Below are 19,233 nucleotides of genomic sequence, written 5' to 3'. Positions count from 1 at the left end.
CTGCATAACTCGCGCCTCTACACCACCATTTCGCAGAATTTATCGATCAAACCAAACAAAAGAAAAAGACCACGGAATATAGAAAATTGATCTTACCTTCCCGGAAGCTAATATATAAAGTATTAAATCTCGAAAAATGCAAATTGCGACACTTTCCTTCAAAAAAAAAAATGGAAGATGCGCACTTGCCCTTCGTGGAAATTCCAGAGAGGGAGTTTCTCTTTGGTCGTTAGGCATTGTTTGAATAGATTGAGATTGTACCGCGACCGTACCCACACACAAAAGAGAACCGAGAGAGAGAGAGAAAGAGAGAGAATAGCGTCACGACGTCCCGAAGTCCTTTAAATTAAAGAGTTCTACCACCTTTTAACCGAATGTTCAAAAAAAAAGAAGCGTCGATAAACAACAATTTTGCTCGCGTTCGACCATTCGAAAGGATTTATTTTATTTTTTTTTGTTATTTCTGTTTCTCCGTTGCTAGACACGTTTCCGAGAAGCCAGCCAAGCAATGATCAGAATTTTCGTTGCTCTTGCCCGAGAGATTTTCGGCTGGTTATTATCCGCGCGGAATTATACGAGCTTCGGAATTAGCAGCGGGGCCCGTCATTATCCTCACACTCTGCGCGCACAATTGCCAGGTTTCTATACCTATCTCTCTGCGTTTATAAGTCGTCGCGGGCGCGCCGCGGACGGACGATCATTTCTTTCTCGTGTGCGCTGATATCGAAAATTGAAGGGGACACCCACGGCTCGAGAGCTGTTTTCGTAGAATCGACTCGCGACGTAATAAGCTCTCCGCGTGTACTATACTTCCTGTCCTTAAGGGTCAAGATTAGCTGAAAAGAAAAGGGAGGAGTCTTCTTTTTTTTGTCTTTTTAGGCGGAGAGGAGGTACCGTAACTCGAGTACGACTCTTGTTAACAAGCTTTCAGTCTCGATTAAAGTAGATATCTGCTGCGATGTGATTAGCTTTGGGCTATTTGAAGCATGTTCTCAGGTTACGTTGTAAAGTAGGTGGGACTTGTCAGTTTTTTTGCGGACATCCGCGTGAAGCTATTCGAAAAATGATTCCACCGCAATTCCGCATGATTTGTTTTCGTGCGTGCGTGGAAAACTCATCGAATTGAGAAGCCAAGCGAAAGTTACTGGTTTCCTTAATTTTTGTACTGCGGTGATACCCAATCAGTAGGCTAATTAGCAATTGAATTTGTGATACAAAAAAGAAAGAAAAGCCCGTGGCCCGCTTTTAATCTTCCAGCCGACGCAAAAAAAAGGAAAAGAAGCTCCGCTATCTCAGTTGGGGAATCAATAGCTCGGGCGCATCAATTAACAACGAAAAATTCAATGTAAAAACATTCCTTCTCTCTCTCTCCCTCAATTAGTTCGTCGCGTTGCGATACTATCATCTCCCTTTCCCATTAAAGATTCTTCTTTCACTTTCTTCACCTTCATTTTTAGACCTCGTTATTTTATTTATCTTCGACACACACGCGCGCGCGCGCTCGCACACGAGCTCGCGTATATATACGAAACTCTAATTTCGGGGTTTAAGAAGGTGAGATTATCTGCCCCGCATAAGGTTATTAAATTCTAGTCGTCGCTGACGACGTGCTCTGCGTTTTTAAGATGATATATTTTGTGTTTTTTAGCCTGCCGTGAAATTACTGAAAATTTTTGTGCTCAAGTTTCTCCGGGTTGTTGTTTTTTTTTTTTTTTTTTTCTCAGGTGAGTTTTGTAGTCATCGGGCAATTATATCGCCGCAGTCTAGTTACGGTAATGTACGAAGGACGCAGTCGTATAGAATCGAGGTTTACGCTATGTAATGCGGCTTCGAGGAAAAACGAAGTGAATTGCGACTTCGTGGAAGTGATTTTTCTGATAATTAGGAAAATCATTACTTGCCGCGTTAACCAGTTTCTTTTTTGCGAATGTCATTCGGCAAAGCGCTTTTCATCATAATCCCACACTGTTGAAAGCGACACTTTTTAAAATGTTATCGGGAGAGAGAGAGAGCATTTTAATAGCTTCGAAAGTGTGTGGCGAAGCGTCGAGAGAGCTTTTTTCTTTTATTTTTATTAAAATCTCATTTGAATAAGTACCTCAAAAATTTCAAGCGGCTAATACGAGCGCATCCATTAAGGCATTTTATCCATTGGCTTTTTCGGTCGAGATTAATTGCGTTTATCTTCGCTATGATTGGAAGACTTGTTTTGACGGACAAGTTCCAGATAGACATTTTTGTAATATCCCTTAAAATAAACAACATTAAACAATTACGAAACGTATCAAATTGGAATAATTATCGTCGCAACCATCAATGAAAACAAATTCAATATCAATCAACTTAGGCTTGCACCTCTCATATATAGTGGCATGCAAATTAATTTACTGTTCCATTACGTGCCTGAATGATTTCGCGCAAACTCCCTTGACTATAGATGTAATATAAAAGCCTATACAATAGGCACTCGATGTATGGCAGTATTACAAATCACTTGTTTCTGCACCGATTGCGTAATATTAACGCCGCATTATTTCGAGATACCGATTGCGGTCCGAACCAAGTACTCTTAATCAAAATGCTTTCCTCGGCTGCGGAGTTGCTTTTCGCGGAAATCCGAACTGCACGCGAACGATGCGTGCAACGCGCATTTTTTTTTCTTTTCTCCTTCACAAATTCACGGAGTTGCAGCGAAACATTGAAAAGGAGAGGCGATCGACCTGCAAAAAAATCGAGAGCTTACAAGTCGCGCGCGCGTCTGGCGCGAATCACAGCGGAGTAGAGCGGCCGATTAAAATAATTGGCGAAAACCCGGCGTAACGAGGGAAAGATTTGCCTCGGAACGAGTTACCCAACGCCTTTTTTACAAAAAGGCCTTTCGAGGACTCATTAGACGTCTATCTCTCGCGCGCGCGCGCTCGCCAATTATTCGCGACAATCGTTGTCAAAGGCGAGCGGCTCTCCGGATTATTTTTGTCTCACGGGGGACAATTTTATTGCGCGCCCGCGGGCTTTCTCTTCGCGATCGAAGCAGCTGTGCCCGCGCCTTCTGGGAAGTCGATCGACGAGAGCGCGAATTAGACATATTTCGCGAAAACGCCCCGGCGAAGCGTCAATTTGAAGCGGAGCCGCGAATTCCACGGAGTCGTCGCACTTTCTGCCTACTGCACCTGTTCTCCCTCGGTCTTTGGTAATTGAGTTGAGTTCGCCGGGCGCTCGGAGGATCCGCGCCTGACGGATACCTGACACTTTTGGCGTCGCCGCGTTATATCAATTATTGCGCGCTCGATAATGACGGTATCGAGGGTCGCAGTTGTGCTATGCGACGGGACTCGCGCTGCGAGTGTAACGCGTCTATTCTGGACTTTATCGTCGACACTTGCACTCGCGATCGACGCGACCACTAGCGCTGCGATCCCCAACTTTATTTGGGAGAAAGAGAACGGAGAGCGTCAATGATATCCTCGGAACGAACGACCATCTCGAAAAAGAAAAAGTCGGACAATATAATCGGTGTGCGGCAATTTGGCGCATCAAGAAATCGCATTTCTCCGAATCGGAAGCCAATGGAGTGTCTCTCTCCGTATTTTTTGTTTGTTTGTTGTATACCTTTGGAAATGAAGCCCCACCGCAAATCGAAACCGTCAATTTCCCATGACAATTACTCGTCGTTGAGCAGAGAAAAAACGATACTTCTCGTTTTCTCTCCTCATTTTTTACGTCTCGTTTCTGCGATTTCGAAATCTAAAAGGAATTGCTTTATCGTCGTAGGTTACAAGTGAATTAGCGTTACGTGTAGCTCCGCGATTTGAAAAATAAAGGTGGAAAGCCCTTTGTTCGGACGCCGCATTGTATATATAAACGCGACGTGGTTTATCGAATATTGAGCGTAGAACGGCGAGTCTCTGACAGTTGTGGGTCAATGAAACGCAATCGACGAGAGATTAAAATACTTTTGTCCATATTCCATTGTTGTAATCGAACGAATCCGATCGATTGGCATCTACTTACTCGGTGCATTTAACGTCGGGAGATAGCGCAATCGCTTCGCTTTCGAACGGTCAGCGAGGCAATTGTAAACTCTCTGATTGTTTTACCTTTGACTGCATTCAATTTTATGTGCTCGCGAGCGAAACGTAATGCAGCCCCGGTACCGTTTTCGTGACGGATAATGCGATTATACATGCAAATTTCGCGCTAACTCCAAAAGTAAACGTCCGGCGACTCTCTGCCGAACCAAATAAACTTCCGATCGAGTGTTATCAATCGCGAGAGCCTGCGTATTTCGTGCGTACTCAATGGGACAAACGCGCATAATCAAGCTTGTCCGCGTAAAACAATTTCGTTGATAAAACAAATCGAAGCTGCTGGCTTTCGTTTCGTTCTGATTTTTCGCGTGCATTGGGGGGGGGGGGGGTGGCAGAAATTAAAAAAAATCAATAAATAAATCCCGTTAAATAAATAAAACACATTTTTGTTTTTCGTTCGAACGAATTTTACTGCGACTCTGCGAAATAAAAAAAGTTCAGGCCGAAGCCAAACATTCAATCAGTGCGCCGAAAGCAGTAGCATTCGTGCACACGCGCGCGCAAATCATAAAGTACAGGATTACAGCCGGCAAACAGTGTTTTGCGTGGCTGTTGACTTCGTATGCGTATACATATACACGGAGTTCCTGGGAATGGCTATGATGAGGGTAAAGGCATCGATCGACTCTATTATAACTGCGTCGCGGCTACTCCGTGGAGAATCGTGTGCAATAAACAGTTGGAGTGTCGGCAAAGAGATTCTGCTTCCTCCTCTTCCTCGTTAGTCGACGCGAGCCTTGGAACCGAAGGCTCGTTTCGCATGATTAATTTCGTCGGATTTTCGATGCGCTCGATCAGCCAATGCTCGCGCGAATTCCCTGAATGCTCGGGGATAAAAATGTCGCAAGCGCGCCAAGTTCAGAAGGCGCACGGCACATTTGTATCGCATTGCGACGCTTACGTGGAATCCGCTCGACAGATACGCGAATTATTCAGGCGATGCAATGTCACGTCATTTCGCGGTTGATTTGCGATTCGCGGATCGTAAAAAGAAAATTGGGGCAGCCGAGGGAGCATGTGTGGAACGAGTTAATTGCAATAACGATGCATTTTTGCCGAGCGGAGTGTAAAATTGAGTTTGCCCTTCGAGTGTCAAGGAAAGATTGTGCGAACGACGCCAAGAGTGTACGTACCCGTTGAAAAACGAGCGAAAAAATTACGAACAAACTTGTTTTGCAATCCAATAAATTGTAATCAAAAAAAGCGTGGGAGTGATAAAGTTTCATCAGCGAGACTCGATTATGCAAACAACAAGGACCCCTTTAACTTATTGAAACGAGCACGTCGTAAACACGACGTAAACGGAGTCATTTTTATTACAGTAACAAAGTTATATAGTCTTCCACATCGAGGCGAGAATATACAGCTTTTCGTACGCAGCAGCGAAGGTATTAGCTTGTAGCAGTTTTTACGCGCGACGGCGAGCCGCGCAACATCGAGATCACCGATAAGTCCCGAGGAGTCCATCGGATCAAGCTGCCTTGCTCTCCAGTCGATCGCGCGTCCACGGTTCCTTGGCCAGCTGCTCGACGTATCAAGCGTGCGAAATCAAGCTGCCGAATCGCCGAGTCCCGGAGCTTACATACGTCGCCGAAGCTCCCCGCGGCCCGTTGCGCGACGATTGTCTTCTAGAACGCTTTGCATGCAGCTGGCGCATCTGCGCGGAAATCCCATCTCCTCCGCTTTATAGCTTTTGTAATAACGCAGCCTCTGCTTTTGCGCTAACCGTCTCGGGAGTAATAACTTCATTCCCAGCCGATATGGCCGTGAATGTGCGCCGAGAAAAACTAGCTTTCTCTCAGAGTCGCCGATCAAGCCTTGTCCTTTCGTCGGCTTCTGGCTGTTGTGTTATCGCGCCGCTTCTTTGGCTGCTGTCTAATTGACACACAAGAGCGCCCAAGTCCGGCTCTTTCTCAAATTGAGCAGGCGTCAAATTACCTGCGCTCGCAAGTGATTATTGTTAAATATGCCAAAGAAATTTAACTTCGGTGTAAATGCGCGTGTAAAAAAGTGTCGCGAAGATTGGTAGTCTCGGAGCGATATCGACGCTCGAGAGTAATTTGTCGACCCGTCGTGCTCCTCGGGCAGCCAGGAAAGACCGACGCGACCGGTCACGTCGGAGCTTTCGGCGCATCCGAAGCTCCGTAAGAGCGCGCGCGGCCCGAGTTTTAGCGCGAATCGTGCAGCGGAGAGGTCGTTGACGGCGGCGCGTTTTTGTTCTTCTTCGCTGAAAATTGGAATTAGGCTCGGCGGCAAGTGGGCAAAGAAAAGGAGAAGCGCGATCAATTACAGCATCGCCGCGCGCGGCGTTTCCCCGAAGCGCGCGCAAACAGCTAGTCAATCTGCCCACGGAGGGTGTGCGCGCGCGAGGCCTATTGAGAGATAAAAAGGCCGCCCGTAGGAGCGTGGCACAGCTTCTGCTCTCTCTCTCTCTCTCTCCTCTCTCTCTCTCTCTCTCTCTCTCTCTCTCTCTCTCTCTCTCTCTCTCTCTCTCTCTCTCTCTCTCTCTCTCTCTCTCTCTCTCTCTCTCTCTCTCTCTCTCTCCGCGCGACATGTCCGTCTACGACGGCGATAATGGGCTTCCGAGTAGCGCGGCAAAAGCTCGTCGGGACGCGACAAAGCTCCGCGCGCTGATTGATTCGTCGAACGTTGCCGGCGGCGAGAGTTGCGTGTCGCGCTGGACGACCGACAGCCCGTGGGAATGGGCGAGAAGCTCGCGACGTCTCGCGCGCGTCGACGATCAATTTAAATGTGCGCGCGGAGACGCCGTGCCGCTTTCCGCGAACGCGCGGGGAAGCCGGCCTCCGCGACGCGGCGCGTGCAGACGCCGACACGGCCTTTCCGCGAACCTCGCGGAGCTGCGGCCGCGACGCCGCGCTTATTAACTTATGGATCGCGCGGCTTAGGCTTTCTGCCTCTGCGCTGCTCGCCTCCATTATGCAGCGACGCCCGTTTAGCGCGCGATTTACACTGCAAAAGGAAAGTTCGCCGGTCGGGCAGCTTTGTCCTTGAGACAAGTATGCGGCGACTTTAGGAACTCCACTCTCGACCAATTGGCCAAAGTCTCAGTGGCACGCGTGAAAATATAAGAAAGTTCTCCAATTTGTCGCGTGATTCGAATGTCATTTTTGAGAAAGTTTCGTTAAAGCTTTTTAAAAAGCCAAATTCAAAACGCAGCCCTCGTGAAAAGCAACGGTGTCAAGCGAGAATAAATTTTTTTTTAAATCGCGAAGAATTATTATTTTGTTCCGCCCCCGATTCGCTGACAGACGACAGAACCGTCGAACGAAAATTTTCGTTGCGATTTGTAAAAAGCTTACCGAAGTCCATTCCGTAACCTGCGCTAATTTTTTTGCACTTTGAAATACATTTCCGGTCGAAAAACGTGAAATTCTCAACGATCGCGAATCAGAAAAGTGAGAAGTCACAGTTCACACTTTCCACGCATTAGTTTTTCCGTCGGAGAAACTGCGATAAAAAGAACGAACGCCCAATGTAAGCAGAGTCGTAGCCCCAAAGCCTCGATAAAAGCGAATCAAAGAAAAGACAAAAGGATCCCATTCGAGATCGGCGAACAAAGCGATAATCGCTCGTTCTCACGGTGTATCGGATCGTTGTCTTAGTGAAAACGTCACTTTTCGGTCAGTCGCGCATGAATCAACGCAGCGAAACAAAGAAAATCCCGAGGCGCATACCAACCTCAAGTGCATCGATCCGTTATTGTATAGCCGTGGCCGATGATCTCATAATGAACGGGGAAGACGATGCTCCTCGGATTCCCGATGGCTGTTGATAATTAGAGCGAGCGAAAGTATATATATCCTTTTTGTTTGTGAACCCGAGAGAGAGGCACGGCGCCGATGCGGTATGCATCGTAAAAACCTCGCGCGGTCGGCTTCCTTTTTTTGCCGTCACCGCCCGGCGGAATACGGACAGCGCGTCTTTGTCCATTTGTCTCTTTCGCGCGTTCCTTCGGGTTCGCGTGCGCGGGCACACGTCGCGGCGAGAGGTCGTTCGTTTTCGCTCCGGAATCGCCGACCCGCAGTGCACGAGCGCGCAGTCTCAATCGACTCGAGCGAGCGAATTTAATTCCCGATGAATTTGCCATTTGGAGGAAAGCCCCTGACATGCGTTTGCTTCGACAGGTACAAAGACAGCCGTCCATACCCGTGGCCGGGCGGCGAGAGCAGCTTCATCTTGTATCCGGAGAGCGCCAATCAGACGATCTACACGCAGCTGGCGAGATCCAGCGACGCTGGCCGCTACTCCTGTCGCGCGCGCAACGACACCAACAGCCTCGAGGGCGACATCACTCTCCAAGTATTAGGTCAGTATACGCGCACATTTAAACGACTGCGTCGTTCGTCTTGCTGTCGACGATCGATACGCACGCGCATATATCTGTCGCGGTGTCCGCTTCGCGCTTGGTTTATCGCCGTGCCCCAGCGGCGTCGCCCGCGAATTATCCGCTCTCGCGAGCGGCAGTCTAAACAACGCGCCTCACCGACGACGTCGACGCGCGACGCTCGAGTTTTATCTGCCTTGCCGGCGCTTTGACATGCCGTACGATGGAAATCGTTTGCGGCTCGGTTGGCAATTCACGGAGCTTTGATCCGTTTCTCCTCGCGACGGACTTCGGGCGGCGTCGCTCGTTAAAAACCGTCGGGGGTTTTTCGGTTCGTCCGGGATGCAGCTTTGCTCGGCGAAAGGCGCTCGGGATAATCCGCGCCGACTCTTTCTCTCGTTTTCTTTCCTTTTCAGCGAAATAACAACAACGCGATAAACTTGTTGTTAATACTCCAACAGCGCTAGCAACGGCTCTCGCCCTATCTCCGGGCCCATTAAAAGTATAATATCTGTCGAGAGAGAGAGAGAGAGAGAGAGGAGAGAGTCACGCGAGGTTCGCTAGGCCGACTTTGTATTTCACGTTTTTGCCGACAGATAATATTTCGATTTGGCTCGGAGCTCCCATTTCCGTTTTTGCCGAGGCAAAAGAAAGACAAAAGGGCCGTGTAATGGCTCGATTAGAGGAGGAAAAAGGAAAATTAAAAGCCACGGTGTAATGGGACAGAAGATCGAGCAAATGGTGCGCGAGGCAGGATCTCTCTTTTGCCGCGCTGAGAACGGGGGTCCCGTGATTGATGTAGCTTCCAAGCTCCCAAGTGCCATTCCGTTCGTTTTTTTTCTCTCGCGGACGAGCTTTCGCGTCGATGGCCGATCGCCGAAACTCGCCCGCAGCGAACCCTTTCCTCGAACGCGAACTTGCGCGCGCGTACGTCGACTCGACGGGGTCGCCGTCGCGTGCGCGTCGCGTCGAGAGAGACCGCGGACGAGTTGAGCCGATTAGCGGTCGGCGGACGCGTTGATCAATTGAGTCCTGCGCGAGCTGCGCAGTTGTTGCTCGCAGGGACACCCGACGGAGCGACGCGCAACAGAGTAGGACTCGGCTCGAGCCGGCTCGCTTTGACGAACGCGTAATTGGATTATTTCGATTGGTTCGGTTGGGCGGCCAGGACCGCGCAGCCTGCGCCGATGCGCTGCGACGAGCGGCGAATTGATTCTTCTGAAATGCATCGTGAAATAAAGTAAAAGCAATTCCGTCGCGCGCTCTTTTTGTTCTCTCCGCCTCCGCTCTGCTCCTCGCGCTCGGCAAAATAATACAGTGCGTATAAAGGAGCAAATTGTTTCTCCGAATAAACCTACGGCTTTTTGTTTTTTTTTTCTTCATTTTCTCTCTTCCTTTTTCCCCGATACAACGACTCCTTTTTGCGCCCATCCCTCTCCGCGCTCTCGCGAGCGTGCGAGCGGGGCAAGGACGAGACACGCGAAGACCCAACGTAATCCGAGCTCTTATCAAACGCCTCGCCCGTTATGAATTTCCACACATCGGCGAGGGCCGCTCGAGTTCGTAAGAGCGGGGCGCCGTGCGAAATGACGAATCGAGGAGGGATAAGGGCCGCGCGAGCGAGCTAATTCCCAACTCTCGTTCTCTTTGTCGCGGCGGAGCGTCACGTACGCATGTATATGAGAGCGCGACGCTCACCTGGCTGCTGCGCGTATCACTTTTCTTTATACGTATACGCGTACGCGATGCTATTTCCGGCCGCGACAAAGACTTGATTCTCTCCGGTAGATAAGAAACACGGCGACGTCGACGCGATCGCCAAGGCGCAGCTTCAGGGGGGAGGGGGGAGAAGAATTTTAAACGCCTTACGAATCCTTTGTCCAACGTCGCTTTTCCTTCTCACTTCTCATCAATTTTCGCCGAAGATGACGCGGTTCACTCGCTCGCTGTTACGCTCGAAAGGGGGACGGGGATAAATTGCAATAAATTATAAGGCGCAAGTTTGTTGTTCCCACCATAGCTTGTTATGGAAATAGTTCATCCGAAAATAAAAAATTTCCATTTTCTATCTCGTTTCATACGAAGGCAAACTCCTCTCACGCGATGAAAGTTCGACTCGGCGCGGCCCGAAGCACCGACACGAGAGCTTCTCCGCCTTCGTGTAGCGCGTTATCGTAGAAACGGCACTCGATTAAAAGTTACGAATTTTCTCGTTGGCAAGTGGAAAAAGTCAATCCGATGCCAGTCCCGTGGAGATTCCTCCCTCCCCTCTGATTCTTCCGCTCCTCCGATCCGCGTAAAGAAGGCGGACAATTAACGGGGCGTTCTCGATCGAAGTGCAGCGGCGAAACTCGTATTTCTCGAATAAAAGTCGATTCCCTATTCAGAGCGTCTTACTCTCTTGCCGTTACCGAGAAAACCCAGCTTCTCGACGATACCGTTTTCTTAGCCGCGCCATCTTTTCGTCGCGCCATCCTTTTTCTCCGTTCGACTGCCGTTGAATTGCAAAATAAAGAGGAAGATCCGAAACGACGTCGCACTACTAAAATACAAAAGAAAGGTCGCAAAAGTTTGGCTGCACTCTGCTCGGGAAATGGGGCGTCCGGTTGCTCGGTGTCGCGAAACAGTGCTTTTTTACCCTCGTACGCTCTGACCACTTGGAAGCTGGGCTTGGCTAAAGAAAAAAAAAGTTGAACGAAAGACTCCAACTTTTAAAAGGTCGTATAAAAACTCGAGAGGCCCTACTGCGTCGCTTATATTTTCTTTTCAGTTTTAACATCCGCAGAAGTGGGATGGAGTTTGAGAAGTGATTCGGTAAGTTTGAAAAACTTACCGATAAGTCGCAATCTCCGAGTTGTTCAAGTTTCTCGTGATTCTGAATTCGATAACACTGCGTTCATTTACAGAACGAGCTCATCCCAAATTACTTTCGTCGTTTAAACGAGCGCTTCGGGCAGTCGAATAGGATTCAATGAAAATTTGGATATTCTTGAAATGCTGGCCCGCGAGTGCACGGTCACGCCAAACTTAGCGGAAGGAATAATTGCAGGGTGAACTCCCCTGGCAGTAAATGAATTGGTCAATTCCCGAACGCACGAGGCTGCTTATAAAACTTAATAAGCTGCCATTTCCACGAGCGCGACGTGCCCCCCCCCCCCTCCCAAATTGCGATGCATCGCCCGCTCGTAAATTTCCACGCGCGAATATTTCGCTCGCCCTCATAAACTAACCGGTCGTCGCGGAAAGTGAGAGAGATCGATGCGCCCCTCGAGCGGGCTTGATCTATCGGCGGTATTTTTCGTAGTTGAATATTTTGCCAATCGAACGCGCGAACGAGGGAATCGTGCTGAAAAATCAAATCCCCCGACAATTTGGCAAACTTTCGTTGGCGTTTTCTATTGCTAATGGCTACTTAACACTTCCACTCTAATTGTTCGCGTACTCTCCGTTCGCCGGGTACATAAACTCCCGTACGTAAACGCGACGCAGTTACAGCGAGTGAAACTCTCAATCTGCGCGACGTGGAACGGCGATACCAATTAATTTCTCCTTCGCCTACGCTGCTGCCCTCGAGGCTGTGCCCGATATTCGCGCCCGTGACGAGAGATAAACTTTTAGCGAGGTATGCGACTTGTTGAATGTTCCTTTTGTAAGTTCGACTGCATCCTGTGCGGAAGACAGTATGTGTTGTACTAAAATAATCCATCAAATTTCCATGCTTAAATCCAAAATATGTTTTGAATGGTGTTTTAAAAATGGTTTCTTTTGCAAAATTTACATAGAAATTTGGAAAGACAACTTATCCATGAAAATTCTTGGTCCTAAAAATGGGTTGCTGCAGTCGTCAATTCCTTCTTTCTATCCCTCTTTTCGACGATCGATCGATCGATCAGAAGAAATCATTCAGCAATAAAGAAAAAATGAGTATATTATTATTGAACGACGACACTTTGAGGCGCGAAATGAAAGGCCGCATGACGGCATCTCATTATATTCGCGCGTGTGCAGGCGAGGCGACATTTACATCCGCGCACGACAACGACGACGCCGCCGCCGCCTTCCTACGCGTCGCGACTTGCATCCTCGATGAGGCGAAAGAACGAGAAAAGCCACGGGCTGCGCAAAAAATTCGGCTGTCGAACGAGCCGATTGCACTTCCCGCTGCGGTCTTCGGCGTCGGCGTTCTCGATTCGGAAAACCAGTGGAAATTTCGAGGAACTCGCCGGCTTTTCCGCGCCGAGATTTTCCGCGACGGGAACAAATAAAACATTTCGGGGCTCGACAATTTCAGATCTCGAGTGCGGGAATCGTTGTTCATTCAACGGCATATGCACGCCAGCGGGTGAAAGTAAGCGAGCGGGGAAGCGGGGCATGCTGTACGTTGAAAATAGACTCGGATCTTTATTTCAGCGCGTTCGGCGAGCGAGAACGCGAGCGCTTAAAGGTAAAGAAGCGCATACATGATAAAGTGCAACGATCGCTGATACGAACTGTTCGTCGAAAGCGATCTATAACTTTACTCCGACCTTCGTAGAAAACCTGAAAAATTTATTAAACGGTTTTATTACAACTTTGCGTATTGCGAGGCTTTAGATCGCTGCAATTTTCTTCGAGTGAAATTCTCATCCGCGTCGCGTCACAATTTTCACGACACGAATGGCATTACGCATTTACAATTGGAATTGCCGTGTATAGGCTTCTCACCATCGACGTCGCATAATTTTCGTGTCACTCGCGCCCGATGACGTATCGACCCATCGATCTTTACAGTGAAAAGGAAAAAAGGAAATTAGAGCTCGAAATGCGAGAAAGGAGTCGCGGCAAGACATCCGAAGTGCTCCGAAAGACGCCGGCGCCCGCCGGAACTTTTAACAGGGTTACGCAATTTTGCATTTTCACCGGACCCGAGGCGAGCGTGATCGGAATGGCAGCCGTGCCTTACGTGCATAATCAATTGTCTTCTTGCAGGCGAAGTTACGCACGGCTACAAAGGAAGACCGTTGCCAACTTACAGACCATCGTCGCAGCTCGTGCCATTGGCGGGCACAGCGAGATTGTTCTGCGAAGCTTACATTGGGCGCGCTTACGTGCCAGACGCACGCAATTCCGTCACCTGGAGGAAGGCCGACAGCAACGACACGTTGCCTAGTCATGGACGCGTCTCGCAGTATCGCGTTTCCAGGTGAGCTTTCCACTGGATCGCCAGGCGCTTTTGTTCTTTTATTTTTTTATCACTTCGAGCGCGCTCGCAGTATCGATACGACAACCGAGCTCGAAAGGTCAATTGCACGTATGCTATACCTTTTCTTGCGTCGAGCCGTCGTCGTTGAGCAAACGGTTCGTCGTGTCGGTCGTCGGCCGTCATTAACACTCTTTCTCTGTGTTTCCTGTGCGCACGGATTTCGGACGACGCACATACTCGTATACGCGTCGACTCTTTCTCTCTCGTAACGACGTTCCGTTTGGCTCTCGTAAATATTTGATTATCAGTGACATTCGGCCAACGAGAGGCGCGCGCGCGTTTGCTCACGAAACGTCACTATTTTTCGATTGAAATTCCTCCGCGCGCTTTTCCATCCTGCCAGAGCAAATACACAAACTTCAAATACTTTTTTTTCTCGTTTGCTCGTCGAACCTGCCCTTGCGAAGCGTAACCACATAGTTTTTTTTTTAATATATTTATTGGCACAGTTCTCATTGATGTGTCATCATAAATATTACAAATATATCTGACATTGCTGATCGAATACTGTCATTATTTTTTCTTAGTGTTACCTTTCCACGTGACATTAATTTATAATTTAAGTTTCGAACGCCCGTCTCATCTGTTGTCCAATAATTCAAAGAGTAACGATTAGATTTTACGGGCACACGTAAAAAATAATAACAACATTGGTGCTCGCGCTTGCAGCTTTTTCAATTAAAAGGGATAGCACACAGCGTTTTTATTGCTAATTTTTTTGCAATCGTCGTTAGACTTAAAAGCAATTAGTCAAAGATATATCCAATATAAGTGAATATGTGCCGTTTACTTTTCACTTGTGCCTTAAATTCTATACTTTCCATCATTGAAAACTTTCTATTATGTTTACTAATGAGTATTATGTTTACTAAAAGCCAAAGGCACAACCATCGGTGTTATCATTATTATGCTTTACCCGTGCTCACGAAATCCAATCGTTACTTTGAGAATTATTAATTTATTCGCTACGTTGCGTACACATTCGCAGTGACGCGAAGGATCGTCAATATGGTTTTCCGAAGCGCCTTGGGCAAGCGGAACAATGCTCCCTCGACAGCCAAGGATCAGTCCGTTCGCCCGCCTGCGACGTATACGCACACACATCCGAGTAATTACACGGCACAGCTACCTCCAGTCTGCAAAGCAACGTCCGTGCAAAAGCCCGTCTCGCCTAGAAACGTGTCCGTCGCTTCCCTCTTGCAATAAGACAAAAAAAGGAGGAAAAAAAATAAAGAAAGAATGCATGTTTCGGTGCGCGCTCGCCGGAAAAAGAAACGCATAATGATGCGGCCGCGTCGCCACGACTACGCGCGTTATTCTTGGCAGACGGTATGAGAAATGACTCGGCTGCATAAATGCATGCGCTTTATTTGCCCGACGTTTTTATCGCGAAAAAGAGGCAAGGAGGCTTCAGCGGGGACATTGTTATTGGCGCTCGTGTAGGTATAATTGACAGGAAAGACCCAGATTATACGTGTGCAAGTGAAAGTTACAACTTCACGATCGATGACGAAAGCACAGATCCGTTCTTTATTCAATTCGAACTGATTTCTTAGTTTATGGAATGTCGAAATTGAGAAATTCACTCGGCAATAAAATATTAGAAAAACAAAAGGAACTTTTTCTTTTTTCACTATTCGCCGAATAGCTTTCATTCCGAATGGAGAAACGTCGTAGCATTAAAAATGTTGGTTTATTTGTTTTCCGAGATCGATAACACTGACATCAAAGAGTGCTACCGAAAATATTACTTTTGTGGCGCGTGTGAATCGATTTTTCCCCCCTTACACGGGCAATTCGATAAAATCCTCAAAGTGAAGACGTGGAAAGATATGGAATCTCCAGCTGAAATTTCCAATAGCAGTGCCAAGTTAATTAGAACAGGTGGAATGTAAGTCGCGGCGGGAATTCCCGACGAGTGCTGGTGCCTCTTTCAACGCTTCTTATTTTCTCTGTGCCTTACTTCCACGGAATCAATTTACGTGCGACAATTTTTTTCTATTTTCGTGCGACTACGGAGAGCCATTTTCGCGACTGCCAAGAATTTGTGCGCTCTTTCTTCCAGGAGATGATAATTTTTGCACAACGTTAGTATTTATGTAAAAAGAAGCTTTTTTCGCGAAAAAGGCGTTCACGGCATTAATATGAAGGCAGCGACGATGCACTTATATTACGCTGCACGCTGCCTGTAATAGTTTAGAGATAGAGAACGAAATTCTCGGAAAGATGTTTTGCGCGTTAAATTGAAGCAGTGAGGGGGAGAGAGAGAGAGAGATTTGGTAAAAAATGGAAGAATCCCTTGCATACCGAGAAAAATTCTTACGCTGACGACGTGCTGCTGCCTTACAGTGCAAACTCTAATGAGTTGCACTTTTAATGTATTTGCCGCTCGTTCTCAAGCTTTTTGTACACTAGACTTGTGTAAACTTATATTTTCCACGAAGTTTCATTCAAATTATTAAGAAAAAAAGAAAGCGATTCAATCAAGAGCTTTTTTCACATTGTAACTGTCTTCCATGTTGTAATTGAAATGTCGACGCGATGCAAACATAAAAAGAAAAGGCCAATAAACAACGTTTTTTCCATCGCGATGTTTGATTAACGATCGCAAACACACAATGCTATCGTACCGACGACAATTCACGATACAATATTTTTATTGCAACTCCACGTGGTGTTTTTATTACTCAACAGACAATATATTTTTCACTCGAGCGGCGGAGCATATGCGCGCGCTCTACTTTTCCCCCCTTCGCACTTGATTCATTGTAGCAGCGGCAATCGCCGCCGCATTGTCCATATCCTTCGCGTAAGTTGGCACTCGCGTCGAGGAAACGAGTTTATTTTTATCGGTCGAGGGAGAAAAACCGAAGCTAGCCGATTGCGCAACGGCGCGCAATTTTTAACAATCGATTTTTATTGGGCAGCGCGGAGGACGTGGTCGCGCTCCAAGCCCAGCAGCGAGGGAATTCTCCGCGGAGCACTGCTGCGAACCTGAAGAGGCCGCCACCCTCAAAAGGAGACGCGCGCTCGAGATAAAGGCCAAGGGAATGCTACGCGTGTATAACGACGTCGAACCTGCTTTGCTTCTTGACTCTTGTTCTTGTTGCGAGTGTCTCTCGTCGCGCGGCGTTCGTCCTTTTGACGAGTGGAAATCTCCCGCGCGCCAATTCGAATGCACCGCGAAAGTCACCTGGCGCGATGTACACGAGTAGCTACGAAAGTCGTGAGTAGGCTGAGAGAGAGAGAGAGAGAGAGAGAGAGAGAGAGAGAGAGACAACAGGCAAGATTCTGACGGGGGAACACAACACAGAGAACAACGAGTAAAAAATGAGAGAGAAGAAAGAGAACGCGATAAGGTCAGTTCTCTCTCTCTGTCTTTCTCTTTAGTCGTCTTTTTGCGCGTGGGCAATGTGCGCGCATTGCCGAGTGTTTGATTCTCGAATAGCGATATGTGGGCCGGTTAACCCTCGCGCGCGCCTTAAAAGACGGAAGTGGAGAGAAAACAAAGCCCCCTTCGGCGCGACCGCGCTCCCTTTTATTTTTTCTTCATTTCTCTTGTTCGCCCGGCGGATCCCCCCGGTTGATTAATCGCAGAAACTAGAGTGAAAAATAAAATTTGATACGCGAAGGAGTTGCGCGCGCGCGCGCGCGGGTGGTCCGCGCGACTCATCGTCAGCGCAGCGCGATCGGAAAGGCGGAATGCGCAGAATGCACTCGAGGCTGCCAGCTCGGATGGATAGTATGCGCGAGAGGTGTATCGCGGGCGAGCGATTCGTACCCCCTTCCTCCACCCGAGGTACATGCTTCGTTCGTCGATCCAAGCGATTTTCCTCGCGTTTCGATGGAGCTTTATACGTGTACATTGGCAGCCCGGGGAGAATTTTTCGCGAACTATCGTGAGAAGTTACGTAACGTCGAAATTCAGAGCGATTCAAAAATTGCTGTGAAATCGCGTTGTCGGAAAATTTTCATTGTCTTACAAATATTTACAATTTTTTTTTGCAGGGCTCGCAGCCTCCGATTATTTCGCGAAATTACCAAATGCCGCGGGTTCTCGGCGATATTGTTCAATAATACTCAACATTACCTTTTTAAACAACAATCGCGAGCGGCGCACTTCGCTCGGGAGGAATCCCTCAACGTCAGAAACTCGTCGCAATCTCGAAAATCTGCCAGTCGCGCTGTCATTCCGCCTAGGTACGACTCTCTTCACAAAGCCTTTAAGCGCATTCCCAAGCCGCGTTTCTCCCGCAAACTTTTTATCTTGATGCAGAATTCGCGCGCGGAAAGTCTGCTGCCTACGTGTGTGTGTGTGTGTGTGTTTTTTCGGTGCGGAATTATCTGATTCTCGTTATGACTCGCGCGGGAAGAAACGGTAGGGGTGCCAAAGTCGTTGGCTGAAGGCGCGCGAGCGCGGCGCTCCTGCCATTCCGGCGATCGAGCAGAACGGAGTTTCGGCCACGGAAGAGCATAAATCAATCCGGGAAGGCACCGGGCGGCACACCGATGGCCATTGCGCAACGCGGCGATTAATTTTCGTTCGTCCGCGACGTCGGCGTATCCGTCTCGCGGCCCGTGTGCGCGCGGCGGCCATCCGTCTTTCCGCGGGTACGCGAGAGAGAGAGAGAGAGAGAGAGAGAGAGAGGGGGGGAGCTCGTCGGTGCAGCGCCGTGATCTCGTTTTGCTGGTCTGGCGCGGCGCCTCGATCGTCGCTTCGAGCGAGGCTCTCGCGACGATGAATCACGGCAGCTCGGCATTGCGGTCCCTACATGCGCGGAGTCGATTACGCGAGCGGCACCCGATTTCGGCTGCGCGCTGGAGCTCCTTTTTGTCGGTTCCGCGACCGCAGACGAGAGCGTGATTCCCGTGCCCTGGCTATTAATCGCGCTCGCGCTGGCAGCTCAAATTTTCACTTATCTCGAGTGGCGCGCGTATCGCGGTGCTTTTATTCGCGATCGAGTTACGTTTACTTTCCATCCGACGCTGTGGCAATGAAATATCTAGGAATTTCGTTGTTGTCGATACTTCTCTGGTGTATTTTGCGCTCGGAATCGAGAAAGTCATGCGTTTGTTAGCGTCTTCGATCGATGACGTAATTTGCGAGCTTCGAAGCGTGTCAATTAAATTCGCAAAAGAAATCTCGTCAATTACGAGGCTTGATGAACTATTATTGAGCTCCTTTTTGGCAGTATTGTCTCGGTAGTTTGGCACTAAATCCTTAAAAAAAGCAAACAAACGGAACGGAAATCCTAAAGCTCTAAACTAATTGCGGACATAAGGTCAGTTCTGTGCGAGAGATGTCGGGAATAACGGAGTTGACCGGTCCGGATTTTGTTTCGTGATGTATACTCGTACCATAAAAAAAAAGGGAACCTTCGTGCATCGAGTAATCGGGGTTACTCAATGCGGCGCAAAATTTGATCAGAGTCAAGAGAAAGAATCCAAGTTCCGTCGATTTCGACTCGAAGCTAAGCTCGTCAATGGAAAGCTAACAAGACCGAGCGGAAGGAAGGACGACGGCACGACACTTCTCTCGAGGACTGCGTGGATCGAAG

The 19,233-nt window shown here is 48.4% G+C and overlaps 1 protein-coding gene across 1 annotated transcript in view; it reads left to right on the top strand.

Annotated features, from left to right (window-relative positions):
* LOC131667924 (single Ig IL-1-related receptor-like) overlaps positions 1 to 19,233 on the top strand; it is a 51,487-nt gene that overhangs the window by 26,886 nt on the left and 5,368 nt on the right. The window contains exons 2-3 of the mRNA XM_058941704.1: positions 8,234 to 8,415; positions 13,402 to 13,615. Of these exons, the coding sequence (XP_058797687.1) occupies positions 8,234 to 8,415; positions 13,402 to 13,615 (396 nt within the window). The remainder of the gene's footprint in view (positions 1 to 8,233; positions 8,416 to 13,401; positions 13,616 to 19,233) is intronic.

This window comes from Phymastichus coffea, unplaced genomic scaffold (assembly GCF_024137745.1).
Source record: "Phymastichus coffea isolate CEN01 unplaced genomic scaffold, Cenicafe_Pcof_1.1 PCOF00071, whole genome shotgun sequence".
In the NCBI taxonomy this organism is placed as follows: domain Eukaryota; kingdom Metazoa; phylum Arthropoda; class Insecta; order Hymenoptera; family Eulophidae; genus Phymastichus; species Phymastichus coffea.
This window is presented reverse-complemented; position numbering and strand designations above follow the sequence as displayed.